Here is a 13752-nt window from a genome sequence, read left to right on the forward strand (position 1 = left end):
CGACTACTGTGTGGTGAGCACAAAGATGTCACATTGCATCCGTATTAACGTGCATACGCACCAGACTCGCCATCTTTTTTTTTCTTAGGCTCTCACACACATCGTACTTCAACATGATACCCCTGGTGTGCAGACAGAGACAACACATGACTAAAATGTCTTACGACCAGCAATGAAGAAAATAGCTGGGAATTAAATCTCCTTAATGACATTTGTGGCCGCCATCTTTATCAATATTCTTAAAAAGGTGCAATGAGAAATTTAAATAGCCTTAAAAAGACATCAACTATAACTCATTCTATGTGGATTTTCCTCACCAGTCTTATCATAAATATTGTCCTAATTGTGCTATTTAAATGTTTTCATAGGCAGGAAATCCTGTTTGAAACATCACATTAATTTTGATATATCAATGCAGCGAACACCTTTGACAGTCACTCTGTAAAGTCTTATTGGTGGATAGTTTAACTCCTCAAACTTGTCAACAAATTGAAGAAAGGGTTCCCTGAATAGAAGACAAAACAATCAGGAAGAACTGTTTAACGTTTTTTATCAGATTTTTTGTATATTTTGTATACATCAATATTTTGTAATATCGGTACGGCCAAATTTCTCCCAAACTCATCTTTATGTATTTATTTATATTCTTCTTCTTACAAGTCCCCCTTTTCTGAACAAACTTAGCATTTTGACAGATCGTCACTTTGGCAGATGCCGCATGGTAAATTAGCAATAGGTCACGCATTGGTTGTCATGACGCATACAACTGCTACTACTACTGCTTTTTGTTTTTGTGTGCAAACGGTTTTCAATGCAAAAGGAAATGTGAAAAAAATGAATATTTCAAAATAACAATTGTATAAGAATTTTAAATTGAAAAATGGTTAGCTGAACAAAGATGCTATTGCAGAACGCAATTAATCTCTAATTTTCGCTGTACTTTTTTCTCTCGACTTGTGCGCCTCAGCCCTGAGTGACTTTAGACTCCCATTGGAGAGGGCACTTTCTGCTTATTTAGGCATGTGGTCGCCCACTGGTGATAAGCTGACTACTGTTTGAGAGAGTTTGATTCCAAATACAGCAGATCCACACTTAAAATGTAAATATCACTGACGATCAAGTTAATTTAACGTCCATCCATCCATTATCCGTACCGCTTATTCCCCATTAGGGTTGCGGGGGTGCTTGAGCCTATCCCAGCCATCTTCGGGCACAAGGCGGGGGACACAACTGAATGGGTTGCCAGCCAATCACAGGTCACACAAAGACAAACAACCATTCACTCTCACTCCAAGGAAAATTTTTTGAGTGTTCAATGAGCCTGCCATGCATGTTTTTGGAAAGTGGGAGGAAACCGGAGGACCTAGAGAAAACCCATGTGGGCCTGGGCATAACATGCAAATTCCTCACAGAGAAGCCGGACCGTGTCTTGAACTCACAACCTATGTGAAGCCGGTGTGCTAACCACTCGACTATGAGGGGTGCCATTCATTTAACGTGACAGCCATCATAACTCACAAATAAATGTTGATTAATTGTGCAGTCCTTGTATCAGTGCATTCATTACCATATTAAACACACACACCATTTGACAATTAAAACCGTATACATGAATTAAAGTTGTTTTGCACAAAATTGGTGGTTGATTTAATTTTGAATGTGCTACGATATATACAAAAATAAGCACATTCACGTGTTATGGAAAATATTAATGTTACATGGAACTTTGACTGTGTCAAAAGTAGCTCCACGAAAGATAGCCACTCAAATATGACAACGACACGGGTGGTCTCGTGACATGAGAGTGGCATCTTAGTCCCATTTTAATGACATCTTCAATCTGGTGACAAATCAAATGAAGCAAAGCAGCACTCACCTGGGCCGTCCGAAACCGAGAGAGGGGAATTGAGTTTGGGTCGCTTGGCAGTGGGGGGTCCGACATCCAGTAGATTGTCAGCCATTCTGGGTACTCAGCCTGAGGTGGTCCCAGGCTTCTTTTATTCTAATTAGTATCGTTGTTCAACGACAGCGCGTCAAAATGAATCAATTTAACTGTTAGCTTTTTTTCCTTGTGTGGTAAAATGCTGCCCCGGGAGAGGTTTCAAAAGAAAGGCAACAGCGCCACGCTTCGCCGCCAGAGATCACCCCATGATAATCCAACATCCGACAACCACATAATTATTCCACAAAACTGCAGCCAAGATTATTTCACGTCGAGAAGAATAAATACAAATCAATCAGGAAATATGACGCTTGGCGATCGACGAGCCATTTCTGCGGTGATCGCTGGCGACGCGTCCGTGTGGAGTCATTTTTTTCGCCGTCAAGACGAGCCCCCTTAAAATCCACTTGGGGCTCCGATAAAAAGAGCAAAAATCGAAAAATATTTTCTTTTAGGAGGATTATTTTTTTAGTGGCTGTCGTGCCGGAAAATACAGCGGGTCGATGCGGACGACGAAAAGCGGTGCTCGCTAAAAGGGAAATCAAATATACGGTGGCCTTTCGGCACGACAAAATCTCCAGTTGCCCTCACATGTTGGCATTAATCCTCCCCGGAAGAGCTCGCGCTTCGATTTGGGCCGACAAAATGGCGTTCCGGGTCCAGTCTGGGTGGCTCCGCTCGGTTTTTTGACAATTAACTCTCTCCCAGAAATCCCGATTCGGAGCCGCGTCAAGATGGCGGCTGTTGATTCCTACGATACAAAAAGTTTTTTTTTCTTCCCAGCTAGACTATGGGGGGAGGGGGCATAGAGGGGTGAAGAGGGGGGGCGTGCATATGACGTCATGACGCAAACCTGTGCCCACCGTGAGTCACGTGCACGCAAAACTAATTGCTGACGTAAAAAGAATGATTTCGAATATACGTATTTCACTGGCGTAAAAAAATAAAATAAAAGGCATTCTTGCTTTTTTGTGTAAATTTGACCACACTTTTGCAAAAAATATTTTGAATAGTTTTCAATTTACTATATGTATATGTATTTGGAATTGGAGTGTGATGCATCTTAAGGGTGGATGCCGAATGGCAATTGTAAAAAAAATCTAATTGACAAAAACATAATTTTGTATGCTTTTGACAAAAATACAGGATTTTTTTACACATCATATAAATGCACCAATACAAAAAAAATCCAACAACAGTAAGTCATAAAAATGAGTGTGGCAGGCTCTTCACACTGTTTACATCGAGTTGGGCCTTTATTTGGGTCGTTGGGACACTCGGGGGAAGCAGGGGACAGAGGGATATCTGACAGATGATGTAGGGAAAAAAATCTAGAAATTACCCTTCAAAATACAAACACAATTTACCACACATACTATAAATAATTTCAACACTGGTAAATACCTATTCCTGTGTTATTCAACACATGTGCAGATAGAAATAATAGAAAATGTTCAACAACAATACCATTTCATACTCAACGTACAGTAAAACTGAGTACAGGCATCTAGCATGTGCTCACCCAAATCCTACATGCCGGAAAACGTTGTTTTTCTTCTTTTTTAATGCAGACGACACGGCAATGACACTCTTTGGCATCAACATTTCCCAGCATGCCACTACGCTGGCTCAGAACACCGCTTACGTCAATAAACAAATATCTTCAATCTCATGTTTGTTGTAAAGAAGGAAAAAAAACAACGAAATTGATATAAATTACCCACTTAAAATACTGATTAAAATATTAAGCTAATTATATTATTAGTATTTTGGAGTTATCTGGGGGAAAATGGTAACAATTCATAAAAAAGAGATAAATATGCACTTTACCCAAAACTTACTAAGTACTTCTTGGATCATCGCCGTGGTACTGTACAATTAGTGTGGTTATAAATACACATATGGGTGAGAACTCTGTGCTGAATAGCACCAAATCCCTTTGACTCCATTTGCATCGGTACACTCGTAACTATCAATAAGAAAAATTCACAGCGGACATAATAGAAGGTAAAAGGGGGGTGGTGTGTGGCGGGTTGAATGACAACACAAGTAAGCTGTATGGCTTGTCTATGTCTCGTATTGCGTATGTTCACAATGATTTATGTTTAAAAAAAGGCACGACTTATATTTGTAAAACATGTCCATCGGTTACACAATATATATCGTAGTTAATCCTGCCATAGACAGGAAAATTAAAGGCACAAGATGCCCACAACACGTACGCTACATAGGCAGATGTCTAACAACTGATGCCCAATGGGCAAAAAAATAAATACAATAATATTTCAATAACATCAATAATTTTGGTTTGGACTGCCTAATGTCTGATTTTAACCCATTTGTTTAGCTCATGAACACACAATTTCATTAAATCAACCTAACTTTGTATCACACCGTAGAAACGTTTCGGGGCTTCATTTATGTCAACACAAAGGAAAGCTGAAGATCAGAATCAGAATATCACAACAGTGGTGCAAATTAATGTACATCAAAAAGCATATTTATAGGAAATGTCCCTCAAGTGTACAGTAAAAACACATTTTGGAGGATTACACTAATCATGAATGAAACTGTGAGAAATGTTTGAACATTTTGGGGGATTTAAGGACAAAGGATAGCATTTCAATGCACGTAAAATTGATCAATGAATAGCAGGGGTCCAAATGGATGCTTGACATAAATGTCACAATTCTCATTACGGTCAAAAGAAAACTGATGCTGAACTAATAAGCACTTTAAGTACAACATCGTAATGAAACTCGGTTAGCCTTCCAGGTTTTTAAGTGACTTTTGAGGCATGTTTTTCCAAGAAAGTTTCAAAATAATAAATACTGTAACTTTTACTTTTGAGGCTGCATTGTAATAACAACAAGAATGTTCCAAGTAAATAAACGATGTCCGGCAAATTTAAAAAAAAATGCACTGAGCTTCTATGCACTCAATAAGAACAACAGAAGATTCACTTGAAAAAACACAAACCCACACCTCATGTATGTTGTACATGCAGTTATGCAACATGCAGCTCCAGCGCCACGAGTCTCTTCAACATCTTTGGTGTTTAGACGACGAACAAGGAAAGCATTTTACAAGTAGAAATCATTTAGCACTTTCTGCAAGTAAGGTCATCTGGAGATAATCAAAGGCAAAGTGTCACCTCCGACCACCCAAAATAATAGAACTTTTGAGAATGCAAAACACTGACACCTCTAAAGCCAACGTTCAAACTGATTTTTTGCCGCAGGCCACATTGTAGGAACAGTTTATCTCGGGGGGCCGTTATGAATTTGGGGAAACCATTAGAATTTTTTTTTTCCCCTCCACTAAGGGAGCGCACAAAAAATTAATGACTAGTTTTCAAATTTGAAGTAAAAATAATGACAGTTATTGTGGTTTACATGGGACAAATTGAGATTTTGGTTCAGACTTTAGCAAGCATCATGGAATTTCACAAGGTTAATTTGCTTTCGCGGGCCGAATAAAGCGATGTGGCAGGCCAGATTTGGCCCCGGGCCTTGACTTTGACACCTGTGATCTCAAGCTTTTTTATTTCCCTTTTAAATGTTTTTTGGGGGGAACAAAGGCTGGAGTCTAGAAGTTCTTTTTTACTAAAGGCACTTAAAAGAAGACAGATTAAAGGTAGAGATGATAATCAAGTATGCGGTTGGTCATACTGATCTCTTCTTTGGACCTAGCACAAGCCTTTAAAATTGTCAGTCGCTTAAGTTTCCCTCATAAAAAAGTGGGGTTCCTTTGGCCTGTTCCATATTGTGGTGCTTCAACTGTCAGGTGGAAGAGGCAAGTGGAACCGACTGCAACTTTCAAAACTAAGCGAAAGACACGCTTCCTAATATCAAACAAACAAATTTTTTTTCCAGCAATCGGCCCTCAGTGGACTTTTTATACAAACGGACAAAGGTTCCCCACTCCTGGCTGGCGGGCTTGCAATGAAAGATTGGCAAATTCTTAGAGTCTGTTGGAATCCTGGAATTTGTCCTTCTGGGACGCTGCCGCCGCACTGCGGGTGGGCTTTACCGCCACAGAGACGACGAGGCGGCTCCTGGCGGCGTCCGGGGGAGGTCCCTCCAGGTCGTCCACGTGCACGGACGTCAGGCCGCTGTGAGAAGCGGATCGCCTGGCGTGAGAGGCAGATGGCCGCCATTGAAGCCCGTCGGGCCTTTCGTGACAAAGCCCAGTTTTGGCGGAAGACCCGGCACTGGCACTGGGCACCATGTTGCCGCTCGCCGCCGCGTTTGGAACCATACTGGCGATTTCGTCAGTGGGAGAACGTCCGATGCTGCCGTCCACCTGCGCTCGGATCTCCGGGGACACGGAGAGTTGGTATTGAGGCACGGCGCCGCTGTCGCCGCCTTTGGGGTAAAGGAAGGTTTTCATCTGTCCTTTCCCCTTAACGTTGACGGTGCCGCGATAGTCAAAGTCATAGTCCATGCCGCTTAGCACGCAGTAGCTCTCCTCGCTGACCTGCACGCGGCACTCCACGCCGGTGGTGTCCATGCGAGAAGCGATGTTGACCGTGTCCCCCCAGATGTCGTACAAGAGCTTGGTGGTCCCGATGACGCCGGCAGTGAGGGGCCCGTGGTTGAAGCCGATGCGAAGCTTGAAGCCGAAGCCCAGCATGTTCTTGTTGAAGTCGTCCACCACGCGCATCATTTCCAGGGCAAAGTCGAAGAGCGCCCGAAGGTGAGCGTGAGGATGGGCAGCGTCTGCGCACTGCTGAGCGTTGAGGCCTGCCGCCGCCATGTAGGTGGCGCCGATGGTCTTGATCTTCTCGATATTAGCGAAGGCCGGAGTCCGCAGCAGCTCGTCAAAGTCGCCGATCAGCTCGTTGAGGACCCGGTAGCATTCCTTGCCGCCTTCGTAGCTCTCTTCGTAGAACTCGCTGAAGTTGACGATGCTGGCAAAGATGACCCCCACGTCGTCGTGGTTCTTGGAGTAGCTCTGTGTGACCTTCAGCTGCTCCGCCACGTGGATGGGGATGATGTTGCGCAGCAGCCAGTCGGCCTGGTCCCTCATGTTCTGGATCTTAATGCGGTGCTGGTCGGCCTCCACGTTGCCGTGGTAATGGAGACGGTAACTCACTTCAAATTCACGGTTGAGGAACCAGATCAGGAGGAGGAGCTGGAAGAAGGCCACGCAGGCCTCGGGGCCGAGCAGGTCTTTGAGGTGGGTCACACTTCTATCAGTCTGCATCTCATCTTTCACAACCGAGTTGTTGCCGCCGTTCAACCTGCATCAGAGACAACGCTCGTCGTTTTCAAGTTTCAATGACGGACTGCAACATCAATCTACCCTGACCGGCGCTTTCAGAATCAAATGTGATGGCTCATGTCACTTTAGCAAAATGGGAAAATTTGTATTCATCCGGTCAGAGTTCAGATTCATCGTCCCGGTGTCATGATCTGGTTGGCGACCAACGGGTGGCGCTGTCGGCCCCGCCTGCACCTGCACAGGTGCCGGTCGTTTCCAATCAGTCACACTCAAAAGGACACCTGGCACGACCATTCGGTGTCGGGTAATTGTTAAATGTCATTGAATGCTGTTGAATGCGTTGTATGCTGTTGTATGCATTGTGTGCGGTGCATGTGTTTGTTTAATCTTGGCGGACTTTTAATCTTGGTTTTCTGTTGATGCTTTGTATTTTTTTCCGTTCAGAAGATTTTGATGTTATAGATTTTGTTCCTGTTGACTTTATTTTAATACAATTTATCAAACACAACCTCCTGCTCCCTCCTGCCTGCTTTTTGGGATCCGCACCCGCCATCACCACCTCGCAAACCGTGACACCCAGGGCAAGAGCGCAAGCCCATGATGACGGCATTTTTGTCAACATTTTTCCATAGCCTGATTGGTTGGTACCAGGCATCTGAGGTCAATGAGAGTGATAATTCAACAATTTTTGAAATGTGGGAAGAGGCTTCAAAGAGTCGAGCAAGCACAGGTAGAATATAGATACAGTGGTACCTCGGTTCTCGACCATAATTCGTTCCAGGACCCTGTTCGACCCTGCTCCTGTCACTTGCGAGTTGACGGGGGGGGGGGCTCTCCCGGCCGGGAGTATATATATATATATATATATATATATATATATATATATATATATATATATATATATATATATATATAGGAGGCAGGTGAGGCTGTGCTTCACCTGTCATCATGGCAATATCAAATGAAAAAATGAATTAAACAGTTATATTTATTTAGTGATTTCTACTTTAAAGTTCTTTTCCATTTAACTTCACCGTTTTTGGATTTTTCTTCAAAATCGCTGAATTTTCACATTTACCGTTCAAATACTAAGTCGAGACGAGCGGTGAGGCAGCAGCCGGCTGAGCCTCACCATGGATTGCATAATCACTATGCTAACTGTGCTGGCTTGCTCAGTAAAAGGCTCCCAAACACAAAATGGTCATCGGTACAGCAATATTCAAAAACAGACATTAAAAAATAAGACAAATATAATGGCTTAAAAACGTTTTGACCATATTCATTCTGTTACAAAGGTAAACATGCTCTTAAGCACATTGTGGAATAGTCAAAATTGTGCCTGTAATTCATATATTGTCTTTGTAAGTGCTTTACATTTTTTTCCCTGTCAAATATCCCGATCGAACTCCAATTTAAAATATTTGTTAAATCAGTGCACAGTCAGAGTTCACTTTGGCTAACTTACCTGCAGGGAGATGAGAAGAGCAATGAAAGAAGAGCGAGTCCAACAAGCGTTGCTAAGCTTGAGCGCATCCAGTAGCTGAGCTGGCAAGAGTTACAGAAGTGAATGATAGCAATGATGACAGCACAGCAGATGAACATTGTGAACTGGAAGGAACGAAGGGAAGGGGGGGGGGGAAGAAGACAAAACGAGAGAATGATTATTTGAATTTGGAAGATCACTTGTGATGACAACTCACCTGTCAAGTGCACAAAATAAAAGTGATGACGGTGTTATGCTGCACCTGAATGGAGTGATGCGAATCACAGGTGACATGGGAGAAAACTGCCAGAGCAGGCAGGGACACTGTGACAGCGCCGATGAGGTGACGCGGCATCCAACCAGACACGGCTTTCATCAGCGTCCGTGTGCACTTCAGAGCGCCGTCCAGGTAGAATGCCACACTGGGAAGGCAAACAATGAGAAGTGAAAATGACTTTGCCCTTAAAATCCTGTTGAACAACCTGCAAGCATTGAAACCACACACTTCCTATTCTCTCATTCAGTCATGTTGTACAACGCGTTTTCTCACCGAATAGCAAACAAAAGGGCCAGGGCCTCCAGCAAGGCAGCCGTAGCGGTCACGGCGACAGCCGGTGTGGCTAGACTCATCCGGGATATGATGGGGTGAAGGAAACAAGCCATCGACGAAGCCAGAAACACCAAATTGCACATCAGCATATCCAGAAAAGAACTGAATGTTGGGCTGGCAAAAGTCTGCGCCGATCCTTGGCCCTCCACCTGCGAGGTGAACGGCGCAATAAAATCCAAATTAGGAAATCAAGCCTGTGTGAAGATTCACACGTTGGACTTGTGCAGTCAAGATGAACTCCCGATGTGTACCACCAGAGGGCACTGTGGTCTCACAATAAAGTGCCGCACTTCTCTGCCGCAGTCTTGAGAGCTTTAAAGGACACAACGCCACTGCCAAACACGACCAGAACAGGGAACATTTCAGGGTGAAACTATAAGACTGTGAACTCCCAAACTTGTTGGATTACAGGAGTGATTTTTAACTGTATGGACGCCTCAGCAAACACTTGTTCTTCATCAACCCGACATCAATACTCAAACTTAAACACACCAAGACAGGGTTAACAAATTTTTGATGGATGGATGGATGGATGGATGGATTTTTGGGTGGATGGAGGGAGGGAGGGAGGGATGGATGGGTGTATGGATGAATTGATGGATTTTTGGTTAGATGAAGGGAAGGAGGGAGGGATGGGTGGGTGGGAGCATGGCTGGCTGGATAATGGTTGGGTTTTGGAAGGGTGGGCGGATTTATGGGTGGATGGATGGATGGATTTTTGGGTGGATGGAGGGAAAGAGGGAGGGGGATAGGAGGATGGAAGGAGGATGGAGGGAGGGAGTAAGAAAGGTAAGGAGGGAGGGATGGATGAGTGTATGTTGGATGGATGAGTGGATGGACGGGTGGATGGGTGGCTGGCTGAATGGACCGATGGGTGGGTTGGGTAGGTGGATGCATGAATGGATGGATGATGGGTTCGGTGGGTGGATGGATGGATGGATGAATGGATTTTTGGGTGGTTGGAGGGAGGGAGGGATAGGTGGGTGGATGGATAGATGATAGTTGATGGAAGGGTGGGTCGTTCAGTTGGATGGAGGATGGATGAATGGATGGAAAATGGATGGGTCATTGGATGGATGGGTTGGGTGGGTGGATGGATGGGGTGAATGGATGGATTTTTGGATGGAGGGAGGCAGGGAGGGAGGGAGTGATAGGTAGATGGATAATGGGTTGGGTGGATGGATGGATTTTTGGGTGGATGGAGGGGGAGGGAGGAAGGGAGAGCGGTAGGTAGGGAGGGATGGGTGGATGGATGAATGGACGGATGGGTGGGTGGATGGGTTGGGGAGGTGGATGGATGATGGGTTATGTGGATGGATGGGTTAGGTGGATGGATGGATGGATTTTTGGGTGGTTGGAGGGAGGGATAGGTGGATGGATGGATAGATGATGGTTGATGGAAGGGTGGGTCGTTGGGTGGGGGATGGATGAATGGATGGAAAATGGATGGATGGGTTGGGTGGGTGGATGGATGGGGTGAATGGATGAATTTTTGGGTGGATGGAGGGAGGCAGGGAGGGAGGGAGTGATAGGTGGAAGGATGGATGATGGGTTGGGTGGATGGATGGATTTTTGGGTGAATGGAGGGGGGAGGGAGGAAGGGAGAGCGGTATGTAGGGGTGGATGGCTGGGTGGATGGCTGGCTGGATGGATGAATGGACGGATGGTTGGAAACAAACGTACCTCCTCTTGGTAGCTTATCTGGTAGGCAGACTCCAGGCTCTTATCCAGGAAAGTAAGGCAGAGCTTGTTAATGGGCGGTCTGTAGAAATAGTCTTTCATCAGGCTGTTAAAGAAGGACAAATCGGCGCAAATTATGTCCAATGTGACCTCTGTAGGGAGCAAAGTGACATTAATAACACACATTTCTTTAATGGCCTCGGAGGCTTTTTGCCTGTCCTCACCTGTCTCCTTTAATGACGTCCACAAAGTGGGCATCACTTCTCTCACGGAAGTTCTTGGAGCGTAGCGGGATGAGCGCCGAGTGGTCCATGCCTAGGGACCCTCCTGCCCACGTCTTCTTCTCCTTTTCCTGCAGCATCTCGCACAGCGACGTTTGGCTGTTGTTAAGAGGTTCCAATTGGGGACTCAGCAGGCCGTTCACAGCTTTCGAGCTGCGGCCCGCAGATCCCCCCGAAGAACTCTTCAAAGCCAAAATGTCCTGAGGAGAGACATAATAAGCATGCAACGTGTTCGACCGGAAAAAAATTCCTCGTGTGTTCTACATACTTGGCAATAAAGATGATTCTGATTCTGATAAGAGCTCTGAGGCCTTCTTCACAATAAACGGTCTAAACTAGCAGCCTAACCTTGCCATTACTGCTCTTGTGGTCTTCATGGCAGCCGTGGTTCGCATCACCTTCCTCCAGAACCATCTCATCCCCTGGTATGAGGACGACGCTGCAGGATGGACACGGAGGCTGCAAGGAGGCAAAAGGGGAAAACAGCTGCTTTCATTTTGCATTTGGGGATGCTGCCTACCTAAATTTTTAATTCTGGGGGGGGGGGGGGGAATCATACTTGCCATAGTGCATCCTACAGATATCTGATCTGACAGTTGATATGGTCCACTGTTTTGGGTTTTTTTGTTTAAGTTTTGAAAGAAAAAAATCAATGATAAGGCTACTATTTAATTCATTCAGTGCCATTTTTATGATTTCACGCTCTCAAAAATCGAAAGGAAAAAATCCAAATTTAGATTTGATCAGACAGACACTGAACCATTTAAATGTGTACAGGCCAAACTAGGCCAAATTTTGGATGGATGTCATTGTTTTATTTCTGCTCTACCTCCCCATTGGTGTAATGGCACCAACCGTTTTTAACATACAACTGGAAAATAATGTAATCGAGTCACGTCTACCGTGTTGACACCATGCACATTACTTTGATTCATCCAGAAATGGTATTTGAAAAATGAACTTCGTCATTATTAAATAAATAAAAAATCAATCACTTGGGTGACAGGATTGAGCCAAGATATTAATTCCCCCAGTCAAAGTTGATATATCATCCACTATATGAGGAAAAACAACTGAGCCAAGTTCCTTTTTGGTGTCAGATGGTTTTTTTTTTCAGGTGAAATTATATGGCTCGGATGACCGCAGAGATCTTAAACTATAGGACACTGTTACATTTTATTTTGCTTTCTTTGTCAGGCGGGCAAACAAATTCGCATTGTTCTTGGAGCAATTGCTCCTGGTGTGCTCAGCACATGTTCTCTGGACAGCACATGTTCCTGGTTAGCTGTCACATTCACATTTTCTGTCCTACGGAAAGGTTCAAATTGATTTCAAATCTTTCCCAATCGCTTTCCCAAAGATCTCGCCAATCTTTGCATTGAGTGGCCACTGTCATCTGCCATTGTGCTTCCAATTTTTCACAATTTTGTCATTGACTCAGTCTAATGACGACGGCTGCTGTGGTATTCATGGAAAATTGCTTTTGGCTCCCAACGTAAACAAAAAAATCATTTGCTTGCTGAGATCCAATATAAATGACAAAAGGCTATCTAGTTCTTATTCAGTGCCCTTAAGGGAAGAAAATTGGGCATGCAAACACATTATTCAAGCCTCTGCAACACCCACATAATAAAAGAGAGAGAGATGGAGATCCAAGAAGACTGTACATGAAGCTTCAGTATTATAAATCAGCCAAGGAAGTGAAAAAGAAAAATTCTACACGAAAGATGCTTCCTAACTGCTTCTGAGATTTTATTATCATCATTATTTTTATTTATTTTTTATATTCCACTCACCAGAGGAAAGTTGGAGGCTGATGGGGCGCCATCAAAGGAGTGCGCTCTCTGCGAGCAGCATCTCGAGTCGGTGTGCTCAGAGGCCGACTGGGAGCAGTTACAAGGAAGGGGCTTATCCAATTTCCTTCCAGAAATCAGGTAGGTCCTCAGGCCTAGAATGTTCCAGATGAAGACAATACAACTTCATGGAGAGAAAAAAAATCCAGTGTTTGCCATCCCTGTTAAATGCCTTCTTATATCATCACTCAAGAGATCAATGCAGCTGTTGGCCCATTGCCATTACGTATCTGTGATATAGGGATGCAACAAAGTCTATAAATATACATGAACACAAGATTAATTCCAACTGTAAGCCCACCAACCATTATTTTATCATCATGTGTTGGATGTGAATGACTAATGAGACCGCGTGGCGTCATCCGAGATGGAAAAAAATGTCATGTTTACTTCTTAATATCAATTGTTTAAGACTATTACCATATTTACTGGTGTATAAGGCGCACACAAAAGCCTTGATGTTTTTTCAAAAGATTACCCTGTGCCTTATACGCAGATGCACTTGATATGTGAAGTAATATCGAGCCACAACAGGTTTCGCAACTACTGTCAGCAGCCACCGACCCCACTTCCCCCCAGAGAAGTTGCCCGTAACCCCACCTATTACTGTAGCGCCTAATAATGTGGTATATATATATATATATATATATATATATATATATATATATATATATATA

At 44.0% G+C, this 13752-nt stretch overlaps 2 protein-coding genes across 3 annotated transcripts in view; both read right to left on the reverse strand.

Annotated features, from left to right (window-relative positions):
* Window positions 1-2702, reverse strand: part of crebbpb (CREB binding lysine acetyltransferase b) — a 33434-nt gene extending 30732 nt beyond the window's left edge. For both annotated transcript variants that reach the window (XM_089018176.1, XM_089018175.1), the window contains exon 1: window positions 1877-2702. In XM_089018176.1, coding sequence (XP_088874302.1) covers window positions 1877-1961 — 85 coding nt within the window. In that variant the 5' untranslated portion in view covers window positions 1962-2702. The remainder of the gene's footprint in view (window positions 1-1876) is intronic.
* A 478-nt stretch (window positions 2703-3180) lies between these two features.
* adcy9b (adenylate cyclase 9b) overlaps window positions 3181-13752 on the reverse strand; it is a 33405-nt gene continuing 22833 nt past the window's right edge. Inside the window, exons 2-9 of the mRNA XM_089019002.1 lie at window positions 13019-13170; window positions 11571-11681; window positions 11166-11422; window positions 10945-11047; window positions 9202-9410; window positions 8914-9073; window positions 8634-8776; window positions 3181-7187 (exon numbers count right to left, since the gene is read on the reverse strand). Coding sequence (XP_088875128.1) covers window positions 5906-7187; window positions 8634-8776; window positions 8914-9073; window positions 9202-9410; window positions 10945-11047; window positions 11166-11422; window positions 11571-11681; window positions 13019-13170 — 2417 coding nt within the window. The 3' untranslated portion in view covers window positions 3181-5905. The remainder of the gene's footprint in view (window positions 7188-8633; window positions 8777-8913; window positions 9074-9201; window positions 9411-10944; window positions 11048-11165; window positions 11423-11570; window positions 11682-13018; window positions 13171-13752) is intronic.

This window comes from Hippocampus bargibanti, linkage group LG17 (genome assembly GCF_051943395.1).
Source record: "Hippocampus bargibanti isolate YZ-2025 linkage group LG17, ASM5194339v1, whole genome shotgun sequence".
Taxonomy (NCBI): Eukaryota; Metazoa; Chordata; class Actinopteri; order Syngnathiformes; family Syngnathidae; genus Hippocampus; species Hippocampus bargibanti.